Source organism: Staurois parvus, unplaced genomic scaffold (assembly GCF_062004578.1).
Source record: "Staurois parvus isolate SC_StPar_1 unplaced genomic scaffold, SC_StPar_1.0 ptg000376l, whole genome shotgun sequence".
NCBI classification, from domain to species: Eukaryota; Metazoa; Chordata; class Amphibia; order Anura; family Ranidae; genus Staurois; species Staurois parvus.
The window spans coordinates 805,001-824,053 of NW_028318172.1; the positions used below are offsets into that span (position 1 = coordinate 805,001).

The following is a 19,053-nucleotide window of genomic DNA, read 5'->3' on the forward strand; positions in this document are numbered from 1 at the left end:
TTTTACACATTTACTACTGTAAATAAAACTAGATCGCCATAGATGGAGAAAGATTACTGCATAATAATTTTCAACGATATTTCGCAATTTTCTCTCAGCGTATGGAGTACAATCAATCATATTAGTGAATTACATGAGACAGGTGTCACTAGTATATTAAATTGTCTAACTGTATTTATCTCTACTAAATACAGAAGTAAAAAGAGAACCAGCATTCCATATTGCTAATTTACAGGTATTCGTGGTAAGATTTTCCAAAGTATAATATAATAGCAATTGATTGTGTATATCGATAGGAAAACATAGGCAATGATCAAATTAATAAATATATATATGATTGTGCACAAAAGCAAAGGCAAATGTATGGTAAGCCATAGTGACTTAAGTGTATATCAAGCCTACATTTTTTTTTTTTTGTTCTTAATAAAAATTTTTGATAGGGTGGGGAAAGATTAGACCCTCTGTCAGGTTTTTAGTTCTGTCCAATGCCCCATTAGAGAGACTTCCCTCACTTAGGCTTCTGATAATGGTTTCACTAGACATGAAGTAAGGCAATTCTCCTATATTAACACACACACTAAAAAAAAGAAAAGTGTGGGTGTTTTTTTTTTCTTTTCTTAATAGTAGAGAACTCATAGTCACTGTGACAGATAAATGAAGAGGAAATTGCTGTAGTGGAGCTTGTATAGGAGGAAAACCCCTTATCACTCCCCACTCTATCCAAAACAAAAATGGTTGTAGTTATACTTCAATAAACAAAAGAAAAAAAAACATGTACCCGCAAACTCTATATCTTGGAGTACAGTACAGAACATAGGCTTGATAATAATAGACCATGGGTTATAAGCTGGTATTTTGAGGCGATTGGACACTAGCAAAACCTTTGAGAACATGCCCCCTTGGCATCCCTCTACAACCCTACCACACTGCATGAGTCTTCAAGCAATGCACAGTAACCAGGAACAGAGGAGAGGGTTGCCAGCGTTCTGTACTGTACTGCAAGATATGGAGTTTACAGGCAAATATATATTCCTTTTATCTTAATTGTACAGTACAGGACACAGGCTTGATAGTCATAGATCCTGGGATGTCCCCAGGCAATTAACAAGAATGGTAGGCAACAAGTCCAACAATACCAAGGGTAAACAGACCCAACTCAAAATGCGGCTTTAAATCTGTTTCAGCAGAAGATAAGACATCCACCTTAAAGAACTTTGAAAAGGTTTGATCAGAGGTACAGGTGGCCGCCTTTCAAATCTGGGCAACAAAGGCATGATGCTCAGGGAACATACGTATTTTTGCAGTAGGTGCTTTTTCCTTTGGGGTGTAAGATCTTGAGATTAGTGGACTTATCCACCTAACCATGGGGGATCTTGAAGCAGGATGTCACTTGCAAGATCCTGAAGGTGGGGCAAAAAGCTTATTTTCCTGACAGAAGCTGCAACTTTGAGGTAGACTCTGATAGCTATGATCACATTCTGACAGTGAAGAGCAATCCCCTTTGGGTGCTTTGGATTAGGGTACAAGGGAAGGACTATATCGTCATTGAGGTGGAAGGCAACAAAGCTGGGAAAGAAAGGAGGGTCTTGGGTATAAGACTTTGTCCTTATGAAGAATGATGAAAGGCTTGTGAGAACAAACTAACTCAGAGACATGTCAGACAGATGTGATAGCTACCAAGAAGGTAACCCTTCAGGAGAGATATTCCAAGGGGAATTCCCTGATGGGATCAAAGGGTGGTTTCTGCAGGGTCAAGAATCCAAAAAAAGGACAGGGTGCTGTAAGAGTGGTTTGATCAATGAAAAACATTGAACAAAGTTTCTATTCTATAAGGGAAAGAGAAGGGTATGACATAAGATCTTTAGGAAGTGGTTTTCTCTGCATTCAGCAATGTGGGAAAGAGACTCAGAAACCTTTCTGCCCCTACAGCGAAGGTGGCTTCAACAGCCATGTTGGTAAAACTAGTGAGTGAGAAACAGGATGGAACAGGGGGCTTGAAACAACAAGTCAAGTCTGTTTGGAAGGAGCCAGGGATAATCTCCTAGTCTGAGTATGTCCGTGAACCACGTTCTGCTACACCAGCTTGGTACAATGAGAATAACAGATTTCTTCTCTTGCTCTGATTTGTGGAGTAGGGGAAGTAGAATTTGCAACTGGAGGAAAAGCATAGATCAGCACAAATTGAAATCAAGCAATTATCAAGACTTCATGACTCCTAGTGCCTTCTTCACAACTGATGTAAGTCACAGCGTGGTCCAATTGCACCCTGACTAGGTTTCCCTGAAGAAGAGAAGCCAAGTCCTGGTTCACACTGATGTGATGTGGGAAACAGCAAATTCTGAGTATTTCCCACACCGCATAGCAAAAACACGATGTCTATGCAATCTGATGCGGGTGTCAATGTTAAATTAACAACACCCTGAAACAAATTGCAAAACAGTGCGATTGCCGGGATTAGATGTGAGAGAGGCCAGTTTATCTTCTGGAAGAAAGACTTTTGCTTGGGCTGTGCCTAGAACCAGGCCAAAGTACTTCAGGCAAAGTGAAGGTTGGGGAGTAGATTTCTGAAAGTGTATTGCCCAAATGAAATGTCCTGTGGACATTTGCAGACAGCTGGAAGAGAGAGGAGTCCTTTAAAAGGAAGGTCATCTATATACGGTGTGACCTGAATACTCTTCTGTGGCTTGTGTTAACAAGCAAGAGCCATATCTCTCTCTGTGCTTCCACACAGACTGCGGAATAAGAGGGGTGGCGGCTGTATGTACTAGAGCCTTGTGCCTGATGCACTGCTGAAGCCTTGCAAGCTTTATATTACACACTCCTGAACCCTGCCAGCCTGTACTTTATGCACCCCTGTTTTTGCTTAAAAAAGCCCCTTTAAGACCCTCCCACTGTTAGTGCAATTCAGCCACACCCATCATTTGACACAATGTGTGCTACACACCACATCACTACTCTTCCCAATGGACAGACACAAAAGAAGCCCTGGATACAAGTGTCTAACCTCCAAGTGAGAAGGGAAAAAAAATATCATGAGGATGCTTGAGACCAAGTACTCGTTTTTTCAAAATAGATTTTGTACAAAACCTTTTTAGCTCTATATGGGCAATAGTAGAAAAGAATCTGGATTATCCATGGAAAAGTCTATTCTTTCACTAAAGTGCTGCTTTGGTTTGATCTTTTAAACGGTTACAAAATTAGGCATTTAATGGAACCATTGTCAAATGCAATGCATCTCTGTACAGGCAGAATTGGTTCAAGGTGCTAAAACAAATCTGAAAGATATATACAATGGAAATCAGAAACAAGCAGCTAAGAACACACTGGGATAACAAGACACAAGAAGACATATTGCGTAGTGGTTCTGACATAGTGCATGCATTTAATTTCTATCTATACTAGAATCCATTAAATATAGAAAAAAATAATGAAAATACATGCAGTGTAGATATGACAGGGTATTACTACTTTACATATGGAAACTTAAAATGCAACAAGCAGTTACAATCTATGGCCCCATTCAGACTTGTTCACTATGGGACGATGTGTTGGAACTTAATTCCAGAAATTATCTGAATTGCATACTTACATTGTGCCCATCTTGTCACAATGCATGTATGTATATCTCATACCTGATGGGCTGCTGGAGAAGCTGAAATGTTGGTGCTACTACAGTGATAGCTGTAATCTTCAGGTCTTGTGCAAGCAGCTTCCCCTCTACACACTAACCACAGGGGGTCACTCACTCAGACCTGCCTTCATTCATTGAATGCCTTGTATTTTTTCCAATGAATAGAGAGTATTCTTTGATTGCAAAAGTGGCAGTCCTTTCATTACTGCTCTCGCTGCATTATTGTCCAATCAGAGAACATGAAAAAAAAAAAAAAAAAGCACAAGCCATTCTATGAATGGGGACAATGTTGAGCAAGTGACCCCCTGTGGTCAAGGGGAAGCCTCTCACACAGAACCCCAGCAGGAGCAACAAGATCACATCTATCACTATAGTAGCGTGACTACTAAAAGTGATTTTCAGCTTCCCCAGGGACCCATCAGGTATGAAATATGCATACTTACATTGTGCCAATTTGGACCAATACAAATATGCAATACAGTTAATTCCACGAGTTCAGCTTTAAGGCACTGAATTAAAATAAAAACTGCCAACATACTAGATCAGTGTTTCTCAACCTTTTTTCAGTCAAGGCACCCTCTAAAATTATGGACAATCTCAAAGCACCCTCTAAAATTATGGACAGTCTCAGGGTACCACATTCTAAAATGTAAAAAACTATTCTAATAATTTTACATAATGTGTCAACATCCACTCATGTAGGACACCCAGCGTTAGAGGGGATTTATTCTTCCAAATCAAATACACTTTTGGACACTGGTATTGACTCGGAGTTGAAACAAGCTTGCAACTGTGGCAGGGAGGGGCCAGGAGCAATGAAGGAGGACCAGAGAAGAGGATCGGTGATGATCTGCGCAAAAATATTGCACAGAGCAGGTAAGCATGACATGTTTGTTAATTTTAAAAAATAATACAATCACTTTGACAGCAAAAAGAAAGCCGTAAGCTAATGAACCCCTTGCTATCTCCTCCTATAAGCTTCCTTATAGCACGACTGACTGGCTCATTGTGCGGTTTATCCCTCCCAGAGATTTACAGTGGACTGCAAGAGACTGATAAGTCAAATACAGGTACTCACACTGCTTGCATTGATAAAAAATAATGCAAAGATGGATTAAGAGAGTTTTATTAATTTGTGTATATATCTGCCTGGAGTTCAGCTTTCAGAATTGCCTCATGCCAATGTGTGCGACTCTAAGCTGCAGAAGTGAAATGCAGGCACTGGTCAGGTGGAGGAATTCAGGAACACATGGTAGTGTGTTTGGCAGTGAGCACTAGTTGGTCTGTCAATGTAATGATACAAGTCATGAGAGATTAGAGGGTACCAATGGCTGTATTGTTCATGAGAAGAACTTTTGCACACTGAATTTTTCCTAAACGAAAACAAAGGCTGTTGAGGAAAACTGCAAGCGATTTGAAATATAAGGCATTTAAAACAACAGAAAATAAATGTATTTAACAATATAATTGGGCATCGAAAGCATAACTGAAAGAGTGGCTACAGATAATCTTTAATTACTACAGAGATTACTAGAGTATTGCTTTGGAAAAAATACCAAGCAAGCTGTGAACGCATGACATACACACGTTAAAACACAATAAATGCACTATGCCTACACTAATAGGGCAAGGCTTACAATGAAAATTATTGTGTGAAGATTATTCACTTTTAATTTAAAGTATCTCTAAAGGCAAAACTTTTTTTTTTTTTGTTTTGGATAGAGCGGATTAGAACTCCCATAAGGTTTTAGTTACGGTCTGTGTCCCCGTTAGGGAGCATTATGCTATTTGTCCCATATCACCGACTGTAAAAGAAAATCCCACATTTTGTGTTATCAGAAAAGGAATAGAGGGGAAATCCTCCAATGAGCACACTAGTTCAGGTGATGCCCAGAAATTCCTTCATTTTGGAGGGATTTCTTGTCACTTTCTGTTTTGGCTATGGGAAAGGAAGTGAAGCAAAATCTGCCCAAAAGGGACACAAATGGCAAAAAAACCCAAAAAACCTGACAGGGATTTTAACTTACAAAATATAATAAAGTTTTGATTTTAGTTTAGCTACTTTAAAGAGAGTTGACTTGGCTGTATGTATAACAAACAGCACAACAAGTGAGCTCTACTACTGATACATTAATATTCATTTAGAATGCAGTAGGCACACTCATTTTTTTTATTAGGAGGTTACAATAGAATTTTTAAGTCCTGTAAACCTATCCCCAATGCAACATGGGCCCACAATCAGAATCAATCATTATTTGCAAAGAAGCAAATCTAGTCTACCAACAGCATAAACCAGGACTCTGTCACTATCAGGATGTGGCATTACGTAAGTATGCCCGTATATTATTTTCCTTATGCACAAGCCATCAAAAACAAAAAAGATTAAATAAATAAATTCCATAAAAGTGGTTTAGATTTTGTGACATTAACTTAAGGATTGATATTTTCCAACTGATAGCCCATGCAACAACCTCGTCTCTGTAGTGTGAAGCGAACCCAAAGGTAATCCAGCCGCATTATGCCCAATAATGATAGTATTGGATAAACTGTAATAATTATTGTATATAGTGACCTGAACTAATGATTGGATATTATGACTAGCACACGGAGATGAAGACTTTACATTAAGTTTTAGTTTATTTACACTAGTTTTAATTTCATGATGGTAAGATCAATCCAAAACCATTTTTGAATGAGACATACAAGTCAATGATGCTTACCAATACAAATTGCACTAGCTACACTGGAGGTGTTGCTACAGTTTGTGAGGCAAAGACACTGCGGGACATGCTTTTTATCATCCAGCACAACACAGACGTAGAGGCACGCTAGACCTATTACAAACCTGTGAATCATCACAAGCAGTGTCATGAAATAATGAAGAGTTATTTAGTTACTGGATATTTTTGTGCAGCTAGAAAATTACCTTTTGTGACACAAGTCTCACATGTCACTCACCTAACAAAGAAAAAAGTCCTGGTTTATGCTCTTTAACATGCACTACACTACAAAGGATTTCAAGCGGTACTGTGCCATGCTTCAGGTGGCGGATAATTCCATGCAGGGTTCTTACCACTAAAAGGGCACTATCATCTGTGTGCTGAGAGCGTCTGGATGGTAAGGAACACTGAGATGAAGGTAGGGAAAGATGGAGCAATGTCAATAACACACAATGGAGTAAACATAAAAAGGATAAAATGCAACACTAGGTTACATGATGGCAGCACACATGGAAGGTGACAATCTACTTATGGAAAATGAATAGGATACAGGATGGCAATAAAGTGACATTTCCTAAGAAGACTGAAAAGAAACAGAATCTACATCAGAAAAAAATAATGCTACTATTGGATAAACAGTGACTGGAGTGTTCAAGTTCACATTTAATTCAACTGCTGGTACACTATATGCAAATCCACATAAGCTATTCCTTTCATATGCAAACATAAGAGCAAAATTGCAGAGTTTCTAGCATGTGATAAGCCACTGACATTTACGGTGTGCTATCAGCACAGGAGGTTATGACCATTACTACAACATTGTCCCTGCAATCTGAGTGGTTTCTTCCAAGGAACAGAATACTACCGCTGTCTACAGAGACTGGGGAAACCACACATGCTGGAAAAGTGAAAGCAATTTGTGTGGTAGCGGCAAGTGACAATTCAAATATCCGAATTTAAAATGAAAAAAAAAAAAAAACAAAAAAAAAAAACACAGCTTTAGAAAACTGAAGTACATTTTATTTAATACATTACAGTATGTTTGATAATTAAAGCTGCACATTCCTGACAATGCAACATCTACAGGGAAATAGCTGCAGAAAGCATCCTACATATAAATCGCATTCAAAAAGACCTATAAAATATTAAAGAGGAACATTCCAACTGTCCATTAATGGTCTTGTGCAACAATCAGAATATTTGGTTTATTTATCAAATATCAACTTGATTATATTATTTCAGGTACTTGTATAGCGCCATCAATTTACGCAGCGCTTTACACATATACATATATTATATTCACATCAGTCCATAACCCTCCAGAGGCGTACAATCTAAGGTCCCAAACTTACATTCATACATACACATACTAGGGCCAATTTAGACAGGATCCATTTAACGTACCAGCATGTCTTTGGAGTGTGGGAGGAAACTGGAGTACCCGGAGGAAACCCACTCAGGCACAGGGAGAACATGCAAACTCCAGGCAGGTGGTGCCATGGCTGGGATTCGAACCAACAATCCTAGTACTGCCAAGCAGAAGTGCTAACCATTTAGCCACTGTGCTGCCCTAAAATGTATATTTATCTATTCATCTTTACTCACTTTGTCTCAGCTTGTTGCTTCAGTTTCAGCATTAGGACAAGAGGTCAAACCTAAAGTTTTATAGACGTTGTGCTAACAGAAGCATAACCTCACAGACTAAACCCAAACTCCTAACAGCATACAATGGCAATTAAAAGATTTCAGCGGTTATTTTACGTTCTAGCTATGGGGTTGTGCTTCTTGACACAGTTATCTAGATTATGCATTTATGGGATAACAAATTCACAAACTACATCTACCAGTCCTATGGTTTAATGTTTTACATACCACGGTTTGAGAAACCTGAAGCTGAAAAAAGGTCCCCTGACAAGCTCTGCCTATTTTAGGTATCTGAAGTTTTCTTAATATAAAATTATGTCTTTTTAGAACCATTGGTCAGGGTTCTGCTTTAAAGTGTATATCTAAACCCCATACCAGTCCTTTGATGTAGTAGCTGCATTAGATTTGTTTTTTATTCCTCCAGGCTTTCCCTATTAGTTTTACCTGGAAATCGAATAACTTATTTCCTGTTCCCTCATGTTTCTCTGTTGTATCAACGGAGAAACCATGGCTCACAGGCTGCATTTAAAACAAGTCTGCCTATGTTTGTCTCCATTACATGGTGGATTGATGGAACTAGCAGATTACACAAGAAAAGTAAACTTCATTATGCCTTAGTAGCAAAGTGACAGGACACAGCATTTCGGCCAAGGTCAATAGGTATTTTCTTTACTTGTTTTTCTCTTTTCAGTGAAAATAAATGCTACAACCACATCGAAGGACTGGTAAAACTTCAATATTTAATTAGTTTTGTTTAGTTTTAGATCTGCTTAAACATTACGTAAAGCCCAAATGCATGCCAGTGTTGTTTCAAAAGAAGCCAAAAAAGTTTTACTTGGCAGTAATGCAGTGAAGGTACAGGTATTACAGAAAAGGATAAGGCAAAGTATCTACTGTATATGTTCTACTGGAAGACCCATTCAGAAGAACGTAGGCTCTGGGCCTTAATGCCACCTTGTACCTGTGTAGGACCAGCAAAGGTTATTTTTTTAGGACATAGCCACCAGGAAGACAAAACTGAGTAAGTGCGGAAAGATGGATATCCCTGACAGGTTCAAACCATGTTTTTTATGCAAGAGAGAAGACATCACAAATGCCATGAAGAGCAGGTGGATGCACAGGGGGAGCTACACAAAATATGCTCTGTACAAAAGTCGTTATGAAACAATGGGAAGCTAAAAGTCCCTGGAAAAAGACAGCAAGAACTAAGATTTGACTCTTGATGGTGCTGAGAGCCAAATGCTGACCCAGGCCTGAATGCAAAAATTCAAAATTCATCATAAGCAGTATTTCCTGGTGTGAAAGCTTCTTTTCTCACAGAAAGCTCAGAGCGGCAACAAGCTAAGAGGCTTATAGAACCACAGGCAGATCAGATGTAGATTTTGCAGAGGACAGATGGACTCTGTGGTCTAAGTCAACAAACAGTGTTGCTATTTGTCCCAGGAAGCCCTGCATAAGCAATGTAAAATCCTCCTGGAAGAAAAACAAGGGGAGAGCCACATCTGATGGAACTAAAGAAAGCTCTGCGGGTACAACAACTCAAGCAGGTGACACGGTTCTAAGCTATCAGTGTCAGGCCTTTGAGCCGGATCGTGAAGCTGGGGAACCCACTACAGCAGGAGTGTACCCTGTGCGTCTGGGATCCAACATTTTGCGCTACAAAGCAAAGAATGTGGCTCAGGGTACAAAGCTACACCTTGGGCACTTACCAACTAAATGCCAGAAGCAAGTGATGTTTGGATGGATGAAAGTGAACAGGTCACTGTAGGTGGACAACAAAGACTGAGGAGAGCTTGCAACACTCCCCTAAACTCACTGCTTCATCACGCAGTCCTTCAGCATTAACCAATTCATGTAAAACAGATAATAGGGATAATAATTGTGCCCAACAGTCTTAAAAGGAAATTTCATGTGCTCAGCCAACATGGCCTACTTACAAAGTGAGCCTTCAGAGATGGTGTGATATCAGAGGTTGTGCCATGGCACTTTACCTGGTAAGGGTTCTGCAGCGCACATGGTACACACAGGTCTGAAAGGCTCCACTATGCAGAATCCAGTGTTATAGACACAGTCCAAGCTAACCCTGCGATCACCCAGTCCAGCAGAGTCCAGGCTGGGCCTCCAAAGCTATTGCTGAGGATATACCAATTTGGATAGATGCGTATAGAGACCACATTAAGCAGTGTGTACAGAAATGTTGATTAAAGAAAATAATTTTTTTCTTGAAAATGGGAAGTGAACTGATAAAAATGGTTACATTTCACAGAGAAGAGATGCCCCTCGATGTAAAAAACTGAGTCATGTTGAGAGTTGGAGGGGCTATACTGGACTGGTTGCAGCTTGTTTTCCAGTGTCTAAATCCTCCTGTTGGCAGCAGTATAACCCAGTTCTGTGTCCCTTATCGGTCCATTGATTTTGAGTACCTATATTGGACTCTTCCGGGCGCCTTAGGCACTATCACCCTTATATACTCCTAACTGAACTCTGTAGCTTCTTCACCCATTTCTTATAAATCTAGCTGGGAAAGGGACCTGGGAGCCTCTGTGGAACCAGAGGACTGGACTGAAGCATGGTCAATTATCTCCCGATGCTTGTTTAACATGTCCACAATGGAAGCCGCGTATAAAGTTCTCTTGAGTTGGTATTGGGTCCCTGCCTGCACCGCAAGTGCAAATCCCGACTTTACTGACAGGTGTTTGTGCGGCTGTGGACAATGGGGAGATATGGTTCATACTAGGTGGTATTGTCCACATTTCAAGGGGTTTTGATCCAGGGTATTTGGCCTTCTTTACTCCATCTTTCATATTACCATTCCAAAAAAAGCGCAACTAGCCGTGCTACACTGATTATGGGTTTATTTTCACACCAGCAAAAGTTAGCCGCCTACCAATTTATAGCCGCTAAAAGGCCAAGGCATGGAAGAAACCTTCAGTCCCTTTCCACAAGGTCTGGACTACACTGACAAGCACAGAGGTCAGATGTTTCTTGTAGTATAAAAGACAGCTTTACAGCTGAACTCCAGTAGAAATATTTCTGGGCACACAGCACCAGTCACACAAGTTAACTCTAATAAAAATGCATCCCATGTTCTGCTGTTTACTGTTAAAACTCCTCCCTCCAATGATAATAGATACTCCCCAGAGCAGTGATCTGATGATGCAGGGGTTATAAGCAGCCATTGTGAAGGACTTGTGCTGTTCACCCTCCCCTAATTGACCCGTCAAATCACAAAACCAGTAATCTTCTCTCAGAATGCAAGATGTTTTCATCAGAGTTGTTTAGTTTTAAACTAACCTAATATATAAATGAAACATAACTTATGCTATAAAATCAAGATTGTATAACCATAAATAATATTTTACCACAGGTGCAGTTTGTAACCATTACTGGGCCCACAGATAATAACCATACTCTGAACAATACATTTGTTGACCAAAAAGCCTGAAAGAACTTAGTTCATATAATTTGACTGTACAGTGCCTACAAGAAGCGTTTTCCAGTGGACATTTTCATGTTCTATGACAAAACAAAACTTTCAAGAGGGTCGTTTTTTTTTATGGACTGTATTATGAAATAATGTAAACAAAACCTCTCCAGTAATTAAAAATAATGAAGCTACCACTGCTGACCTGTTTTTGAAGGTGCAGGTTGTGGGGCTGTCAACCATATCCTTGCTTCACTATCCAGTGATGCACTGACCAAGAACAAGTATGAGCGTATCAGAGGTTACAACAGCCTAACTGTTTGATCAACACTTTATGGTGGAATGGAACTGCAAATATAAGTGACGCCAGAATGATAAGGCAAACTAGAACAACGTAGTACTTTTTTCACCACGGATCTGTGGAACTAAACCTAATATAATACAGACTAACAACAGCCTCAACAGCTGATTACAAGGACAACTGTATGTCATGCAACATACCTCATTATCCATTGGGCTCCTTTTCTCTGGACTCAGTGCTTTCTGCTAAAGGAACATAAAACAATCTGGTTAGCTACTCTATATACTAAAATTACAATCAAAATAGGCAAAACTTGCAGCAGTCTTGCTAGATCAGGAGAGAATTAACTTCCCATTGACCACAATAGAAAATGGTTACCCATGTAATTGTTTCTTAAGGCAACATCTAATAACATATTTGAACTGAAACTATATTAACAAAAAAACAAAAATGACACTGTCGACTACGGAAATACCAAACATGATTGAGACTTACTCATTATTACACGACCATTTTTTTTATAAAGTTCTCACAAGAAAATTATGTGATTTCAGAATTGCCTACAATTCAGTCAAAAAATATAAATTAACTATGGTACATAAAATCCATTACAAAAGTACAGATGTGCTCATGACTGGCGATTGGCCACTCAAGCAATGAGCATTGCCCTGTGTGGAGTCACAAGCACCTCTGTACTAAGAAGTAGTGGGGTTTTAACTGGCAGGTGAACAATTTGGGAGGGGAGGGAGAGAAGAAAATATGTGCTCCATACATTATCTGCTTCAAAGCAGACCCTGAGATTACTGAACAACTTCTGCGTTATACAATGATAGATTATCAGTTACACATGCCAGTGATTAATATCATGCAGCAAGGCAGTTTTACGGTTTTCCCATCTGTAATTCATCTATAAGAATTTTGGTGAAAGTTCACAAGACTGGTAAAAGACCTAGTGAATTCTGCCAAAAGATGACTGTATTAATCTAGCACAAAATCTCCTTGTTCCAATAGCAAGGAGATTATAATGCCTCCTGCAGCAAAACCTAATATCACAGTTCTTGTAGGAGAGAACATTACAATGTTAAAAGAAAACGCAGTAAATATTTTTTGAAATGTGATTCTTCCACTAACAAAGGAATGTTATTTACATGCCATGAACAAGGCAGTGACTTACGTTTAAAGAGTCTGAGCGTGTTAACTTGTCCCTCCTCCTCTCCTCCTCATACTGCTGGGCCGCTAGTTGTGCTTCTCTCCTGGTAGATTCTACCAAATCTCGCCTACGCTGCAAGTCTGTATCCATCTATGGAACCCAAAAAAGGGGAGGTGGTAAACGTTCGATACAGAAAAGCAAGTTCCAGTGAACTAGAAGCTCATGTACATAAAACCAAAGCCCCCAAATTATGTCTTTTTACATGCAACTAGCAGCTTTACCTGGTTAGGACTTTTAGTCAGTGCAATAAGATACATAGCATCCAACGGAGCCCTAAAATGGAAAAATATGTGTGTTAAAAATGCAACTATGGAAATGGAGAACAACCTCAAAAATGAAATTGGTATCAATACATCACGCATAAACATTATAGCAGTATCAGGATATGGTAAGACTGGTACAGACTAAAGACTGTTACTGGAAACAAGCAAATTAGAAAAAAAATAAAAATTTGTTACCATTCTGGGCTTATAACTGGGACAGCAGAGCTTAACGCTTTATCCACAATCCTTACTAAAAGGAGTAAAGGTGTTGGCAACACAGAATTAAATAACTTACTGTGGCTTATGCAATAATATTGTGTGCTAAACAACATGGCTGTCAAAGGGTTAAAAAACCCTCTAAAAAATGTGCTTTAATGACACAATAACACAAACATATGCACAGGGCATGCACAACACATATAAAAAGATATCAACATGTGATCTCGAGTGAGAGGAATAATTCTAGGATCACAGTTTAAAGTGATTTCAAAATGGGTGAGTTGTAAAATGTATTAAAGTTTCACCTATTAATTTAGGGTGCATGCTATTTTCAGGCTTGGATTTTTTTTCTTTAAACTTTAAACAGCCATCTTTCATAGCAGAAATATGTGAGCATTAAAATTAGTGTTTCTTTTACTAAAACTATACTGTATAGATTTATAAACATTTGTGCAAATATTGTGCCAAAAATTACACAACACTAAAAAAATAAAAATAAAGATGCTGGGGGTTTGTATTAAGTTTCAAGCAGACTAACTTTTGTGTAAAAACAAAAATGGAAGAAAAAAAAAAAAATAGGCCCATCAGCGAAAATGTTAATTTGTAAGTCAAAAGACACAGCTGTTACCTCTCAATTTGCCTACGAGGAGATGGCTGCCTTTGTTTATTTGTTAAACTCAGAGATTCTGGTCTTCTTGGCTCTTCTGAGGTTCTACATTCAAAAAAAAAAAAAAAAAAAAAATATCTGCACTCAAAGTGATTCTAAAAGGCTTATTTTGTTGTTTTTTTTTGTTTTTTTTTAAAGAAAAAAATAACAAACATGTCTATACTTACCTGCTGTTTGCAGTGGTTTTACACAGAGCAGCCAGGAATCCTCTTCGAAGGTCCCCTGCCGAGGCTCCTGGCCCCTCCCTTGCTATGGGGGCACCCGCTGCTCCGTGTATCCATTCACACATGGAGCCACAGCTTGGTCCCGCCCACTCTCTCGTCATTGGCTCACTGACTATGATTGACAGCAGTGGGAGCCAATGACGTGAGTCCTGGGATAGCTGAGACTCCAGTGCATTATGCTGGATTAAGAGGGCGCTTAGGTGAGTATTAGGGGGGGCTGCTGCACAGAGAAGGTTTTTTACCTTCATGCATAGAATGCACAAACGTAAAATCCTTGAGCCTTTTCAACCACTTTAACAGAAACATTTATAACTAGCCTGTGGGATAGTTCATTCCTTAATGTGTTAATATGGGTGTACATGCTGAAGGTAACTAACCTGCTTTGGTATAAATGTCTCCTTCCATCTTCTGGTCTCTGAAATTCCCTTGTTGTGCTTTGTTTCAGAGGCGAGTCCTGCAAAATATTCACAGCAAATAAAGAAGCAGAATATAGTCCATCTTAATTTTATCTAGAATTAAGTACAAAAAGTAAACAAAATTGCATGCATAAGCATAGTATGTTGGCTTGCACCTTCTCAGCATAATGCATTTTTTCCCTCACAAACCAAACCAATAGAGGAAGGTACTGATGTGTGGTCATTCCATATAAAATGCTGTCTAGTATTGTGCACTATCCACAACTTTATAAAAAATATTGCAACTTGAAGACAAAATATTCCTTACCTCATGTGTTACCCTTCGCTCTTCTATATATGCCATAAATTGTGAACTTAGACTGTCACCTCTGGACTGCCGTACATCCTCTTCTTCCTCTTCTGTTGCATAGCTATCGATGTAGTCAATCTGATCCAGATCATGCTCCACTGCAAAGAAACAGGTCTGTATAACTGCACAGGACCAGGAAATTAGCAGGCATGAAGATGATCCTGCCACATCTCAAAAACCTACCACCACCATTTGCAATGACTGAGTTGCCTCTCGATTCCTGGATATGGTCTCTCCGAAGCCGTTGCTCTTTACTTGAGTCAGACGTCCTTAGAGGTAGGTCAGTGAATTCATCTGTAGGCTAGTTTAAACAGAATTTAAGAATAGCAGTTTGTCGAAAGTCAAGATATAAATACAGCTTGTAAGGTATTGTAACTGTTAAGCAGTTTAAATGAATGGCTTCTAGTCATGATAACTTGCTTATTATTGTGATGCTATGATTAGCCCACAGCTATCACATGGTACCCGGCACCCTGCTGTTATTATATGCAATAACAGTGATTAAAACAAAAAAAACACCACCCTTGATCAGAAAAATCTTACCTCATTTCCAGACCACCGTTTGTCTCCACTGTCTACGCTGTTAAAACCAGAGTCCAATGCACCATAAGAGCGACTGGGGTATACATCATCATGGCTAAAACAGACATACACCAGTCATAAGAACAAATACACAAAATATTAACCAATCAAAAGATCGATTTTTGAAGATTTAACTACAATGTTGTGAATTTTCAGTAACTGAGGTTGAGTTATATCAGAATTAAGTGATTTTAAAACATGAGAAACAGAGCTGATAAATCAAGTTCCATTACTGAAACACGAACACTGTTAAAAGCAGTAGTAAACGAAGATTTTTATCTCATACATATAGGTAAGCCTATAATACGGCTTACCTAAATTTCCTAAACATGGGCATCACAGTGGCTAAATGGTTAGCACTTCCGCCTGGCAGTACTAGGGTCGTTGGTTCGAATCCCAGCCACGGCACCTCCTGCCTGGAGTTTGCATGTTCTCCCTGTGCTTGCGTGGGTTTCCTCCGGGTACTCTGGTTTCCTCCCACACTCCAAAGACATGCTGGTAGGTTAATTGGCTCCTGTCTAAATTGTCCCTAGTATGTGTATGTATGAATGTACGCCCCTTGAGGGTTAGGGACTGATGTGAATGTACAATATATATGCAAAGCACTGTGTAAATTCACGGCGCTATATAAGTACCTGAAATAAACGTGCACCGTTTTGGAAATATTCACATGTGTAACAGCCAGTGACTTCCCCGGCACATGCACACTGTGCTCTCAATAGACAGCATACTCGAATAGGCCGTCCACTAAGAGCTGTGCCACAATTTTTTATTTTTTTTTTCCTCAAAAACCGTTTACGCTCGCTTTATCTGTTCATGTCAAGAGCTAATCTGTCATAGCAAAAGCCTAAAACAAAATTACCAAACAAGAAGATATATAGGTGAAAACTACTACAGTCAAGTTAACCGCTTAAAACTTAGCTAAAAGGACTGCACTTATACTAACCTCACAGTGATAACAGTCTCTCAAACTCCGAAATGGACATAAAAGGATGGCTAAGGCCACAAACTCTTCCTTCAGAGTACTAAGGGCCAAGTTTTGGTCAAGACCTGATCGTAAAAAGTCCAAAATGCGAGGCACAGAGTAGACACTGAGATTAATGTCCTAGTGCCCACACAAGACAAAGAAGGATTTCAAATGTACAATAGTAGATCTTACCTGGAAGTGTCTTTTCTTGCTTTTAGCAAAAGTAGGAAAGACAGACTGAGAGGCCACACCCTAACCCCCCCCTTTCTCAAAGACTTGCGCTTCAACAGCCACGCTGTTAAAGCCTGTGACTGAGAAGCAGGATAGAAAAGAAAAAAAAAAAAACAGGTCTGGCATGTTGGGAAGAAGCCATTGGTCTTCTCTTAGTAGTTTTGAACAAGTCTGTGCACTAGGTTCTTTTGGGCCAGTTTGGTGTAACGAAAACCAATTTCCTCTCATGTTCTCTTTTTGAGCAGCAGGCAAGGAAGAATTCGCTCTGGAAGGCTTGCATAGATTATCCTGAACTAAAATCAAGGAATTATCAAGGCATCCAATGCAAGAGCTAGAGGATCCCTGGTCCCCTTAGTCCAGGTGGTGACAAGCTGAGGCAATTCACCTTCCAGTTGACCATTCCTGGGATGTGGACATCAGAGATCGCTGGATAGTGTTTCGCCATCCAAGAGATAAAAGATAACTTGGCTTGCTTCCTTCAAGGTTGCATGATTCCTGGTGCCCCCTTGGTGGTTGATGTAGGCCACAGCCATGGCATTATCTGGTTGCACCCCGATTGGGTGTCCTTGCAGTAGTGGGTATCACATGTTGCAAAGCCATCCTTACTGCTACAAGCTTCAGGATGTTGATGGAAGAGCATGGCTTCCAGCAACGAACATGTCCCCTGAAGTTGGAGGAACTGAAACAATCCTCCCCAGTCTGAGACATTGGCATCTGTCATAACTTTCCACTGATATGGAAGGAAAGACTTCCCTGTTGTCAAGGCTGTGTTGAAGATCTACCAAGCTAGGGAATTCCATGTTTGGCATAACAGGAGCATGGTTAGAGAAAGAGAAGGATCTTTCTTCCAGGTCAAAAAGATGTTGTGTTACAGAGGTCTCAAATGAAATTGGGTAAATGAAACAGCCTCAAAATGAGGCTACCATGAGACCCATAACCTTCACAAATTGAACTTTTCGGGGCAGAAGGTTCAATTAAGTACAGGTTCTTGACTACAGGATCATGTTGGCTGTTCATTGCCCTAGACCAGTTAGCTGCAGTTTAACAGACATAAATTGAGGCAATAGCTGACCCTGCAAGTGTAAAGAGAGCCTTTAAGAGAATCTCAGACATCCCATCTGTAGAATCTTTGAATGAAGAAACATCTTCAGTTGGTACAATGGGATGTTTAGAAATGAGACGGCAGGATCTAGTACCAGAACAGATGGGGCATGGGCCCAGTACAGGAGGGCTGGCTGTACTGCCTTATCAGTGGCCCTGGGTAGAATAAACACCGGAGGACTGCAATCAGCAGTGAGGATTGGAACACAAACAATCCACAGGTGCATGAGATAAAAGAGGTGAATGTGGGATTTGCTCACTCCTGTCTGCAGGATGGATTTGGTATGTACTGTACGAAATTAATGAGGAGAGTGCTGGTTGGATTATGGAAGAGGTTGAGCACTTTATTTTGGTGTAAAAATGATCAGGAACTTCAAATCAATGAGGAGGAAGTATGGTGAAAAAATTGTATGGGAGGAGATTTTTGAGTATCCCAATTGAAGATTGACTGAATAGGGAGAAGGACTCTCTCCCTTTATGGCGTTTTTAAAGTTTAAGAAAAGCTGGCATCTTGGGTATTAATATAAATAAAATGGGAGGTTGTTAGTATACTGAGTTTCTATTTCTGTGACTTCAGCAGGACTTGATAGCTCATTTACCTACTCATTAAGGTCTAGGGTGCATAGAAAAGAAAATGTACTTACCCGATCCTTTGTTCTACTAGACCAGTGGTGGGCAACCTTTTTTTTCAACTGAGCCAAATCTCGCCAAAACCACGATTGAAATTTATTTTGAGAGCCACATTTTTAAAACTGAAAATACATCCCCCATATAGTAATTCATCCCTCATAGTAATTCATCCCCCATAGTAATTCATCCCCCATATAGTAATTCATCCCCCCTATAGTAATTCATCCCCCATATTGTGTCAATTCACTTACCTTTGCTCCGCGCGTTCCTCTCGCCGTGTTCCCGCGCCGTTCTGGTCTTCAGGGCGGACTGTGAGAGGAGAGGAGTTCGTCACGCTGCCCCGCCTACATCCTGGCTGCCCCGCCTACATCCTGACAGCTGCAGAGTCCTGACTTTTGGGGCGGCCGCCCGAGAGGAGGGAGGGGGGCGGGCGCCCGAGAGGAGGGAGGGGAGCGGGCGCCCGAGAGGAGGGAG

General features: G+C 40.0%; 1 protein-coding gene across 10 annotated transcripts in view; it reads right to left on the minus strand.

Moving 5' to 3' along the window:
• Positions 1-19,053, minus strand: part of LRCH3 (leucine rich repeats and calponin homology domain containing 3) — a 119,473-nt gene that overhangs the window by 18,031 nt on the left and 82,389 nt on the right. For 4 of the 10 annotated variants that reach the window (XM_089685455.1, XM_089685452.1, XM_089685448.1 and 1 more), the window contains exons 7-15: positions 15,612-15,705; positions 15,252-15,369; positions 15,027-15,166; positions 14,681-14,757; positions 14,041-14,124; positions 13,152-13,203; positions 12,895-13,020; positions 11,921-11,965; positions 6,705-6,758 (exon numbers count right to left, since the gene is read on the minus strand). In XM_089685455.1, coding sequence (XP_089541581.1) covers positions 6,705-6,758; positions 11,921-11,965; positions 12,895-13,020; positions 13,152-13,203; positions 14,041-14,124; positions 14,681-14,757; positions 15,027-15,166; positions 15,252-15,369; positions 15,612-15,705 — 790 coding nt within the window. The remainder of the gene's footprint in view (positions 1-6,704; positions 6,759-11,920; positions 11,966-12,894; positions 13,021-13,151; positions 13,204-14,040; positions 14,125-14,680; positions 14,758-15,026; positions 15,167-15,251; positions 15,370-15,611; positions 15,706-19,053) is intronic. The other 6 variants (XM_089685449.1, XM_089685447.1, XM_089685456.1 and 3 more) reach the window with 4 other exon arrangements.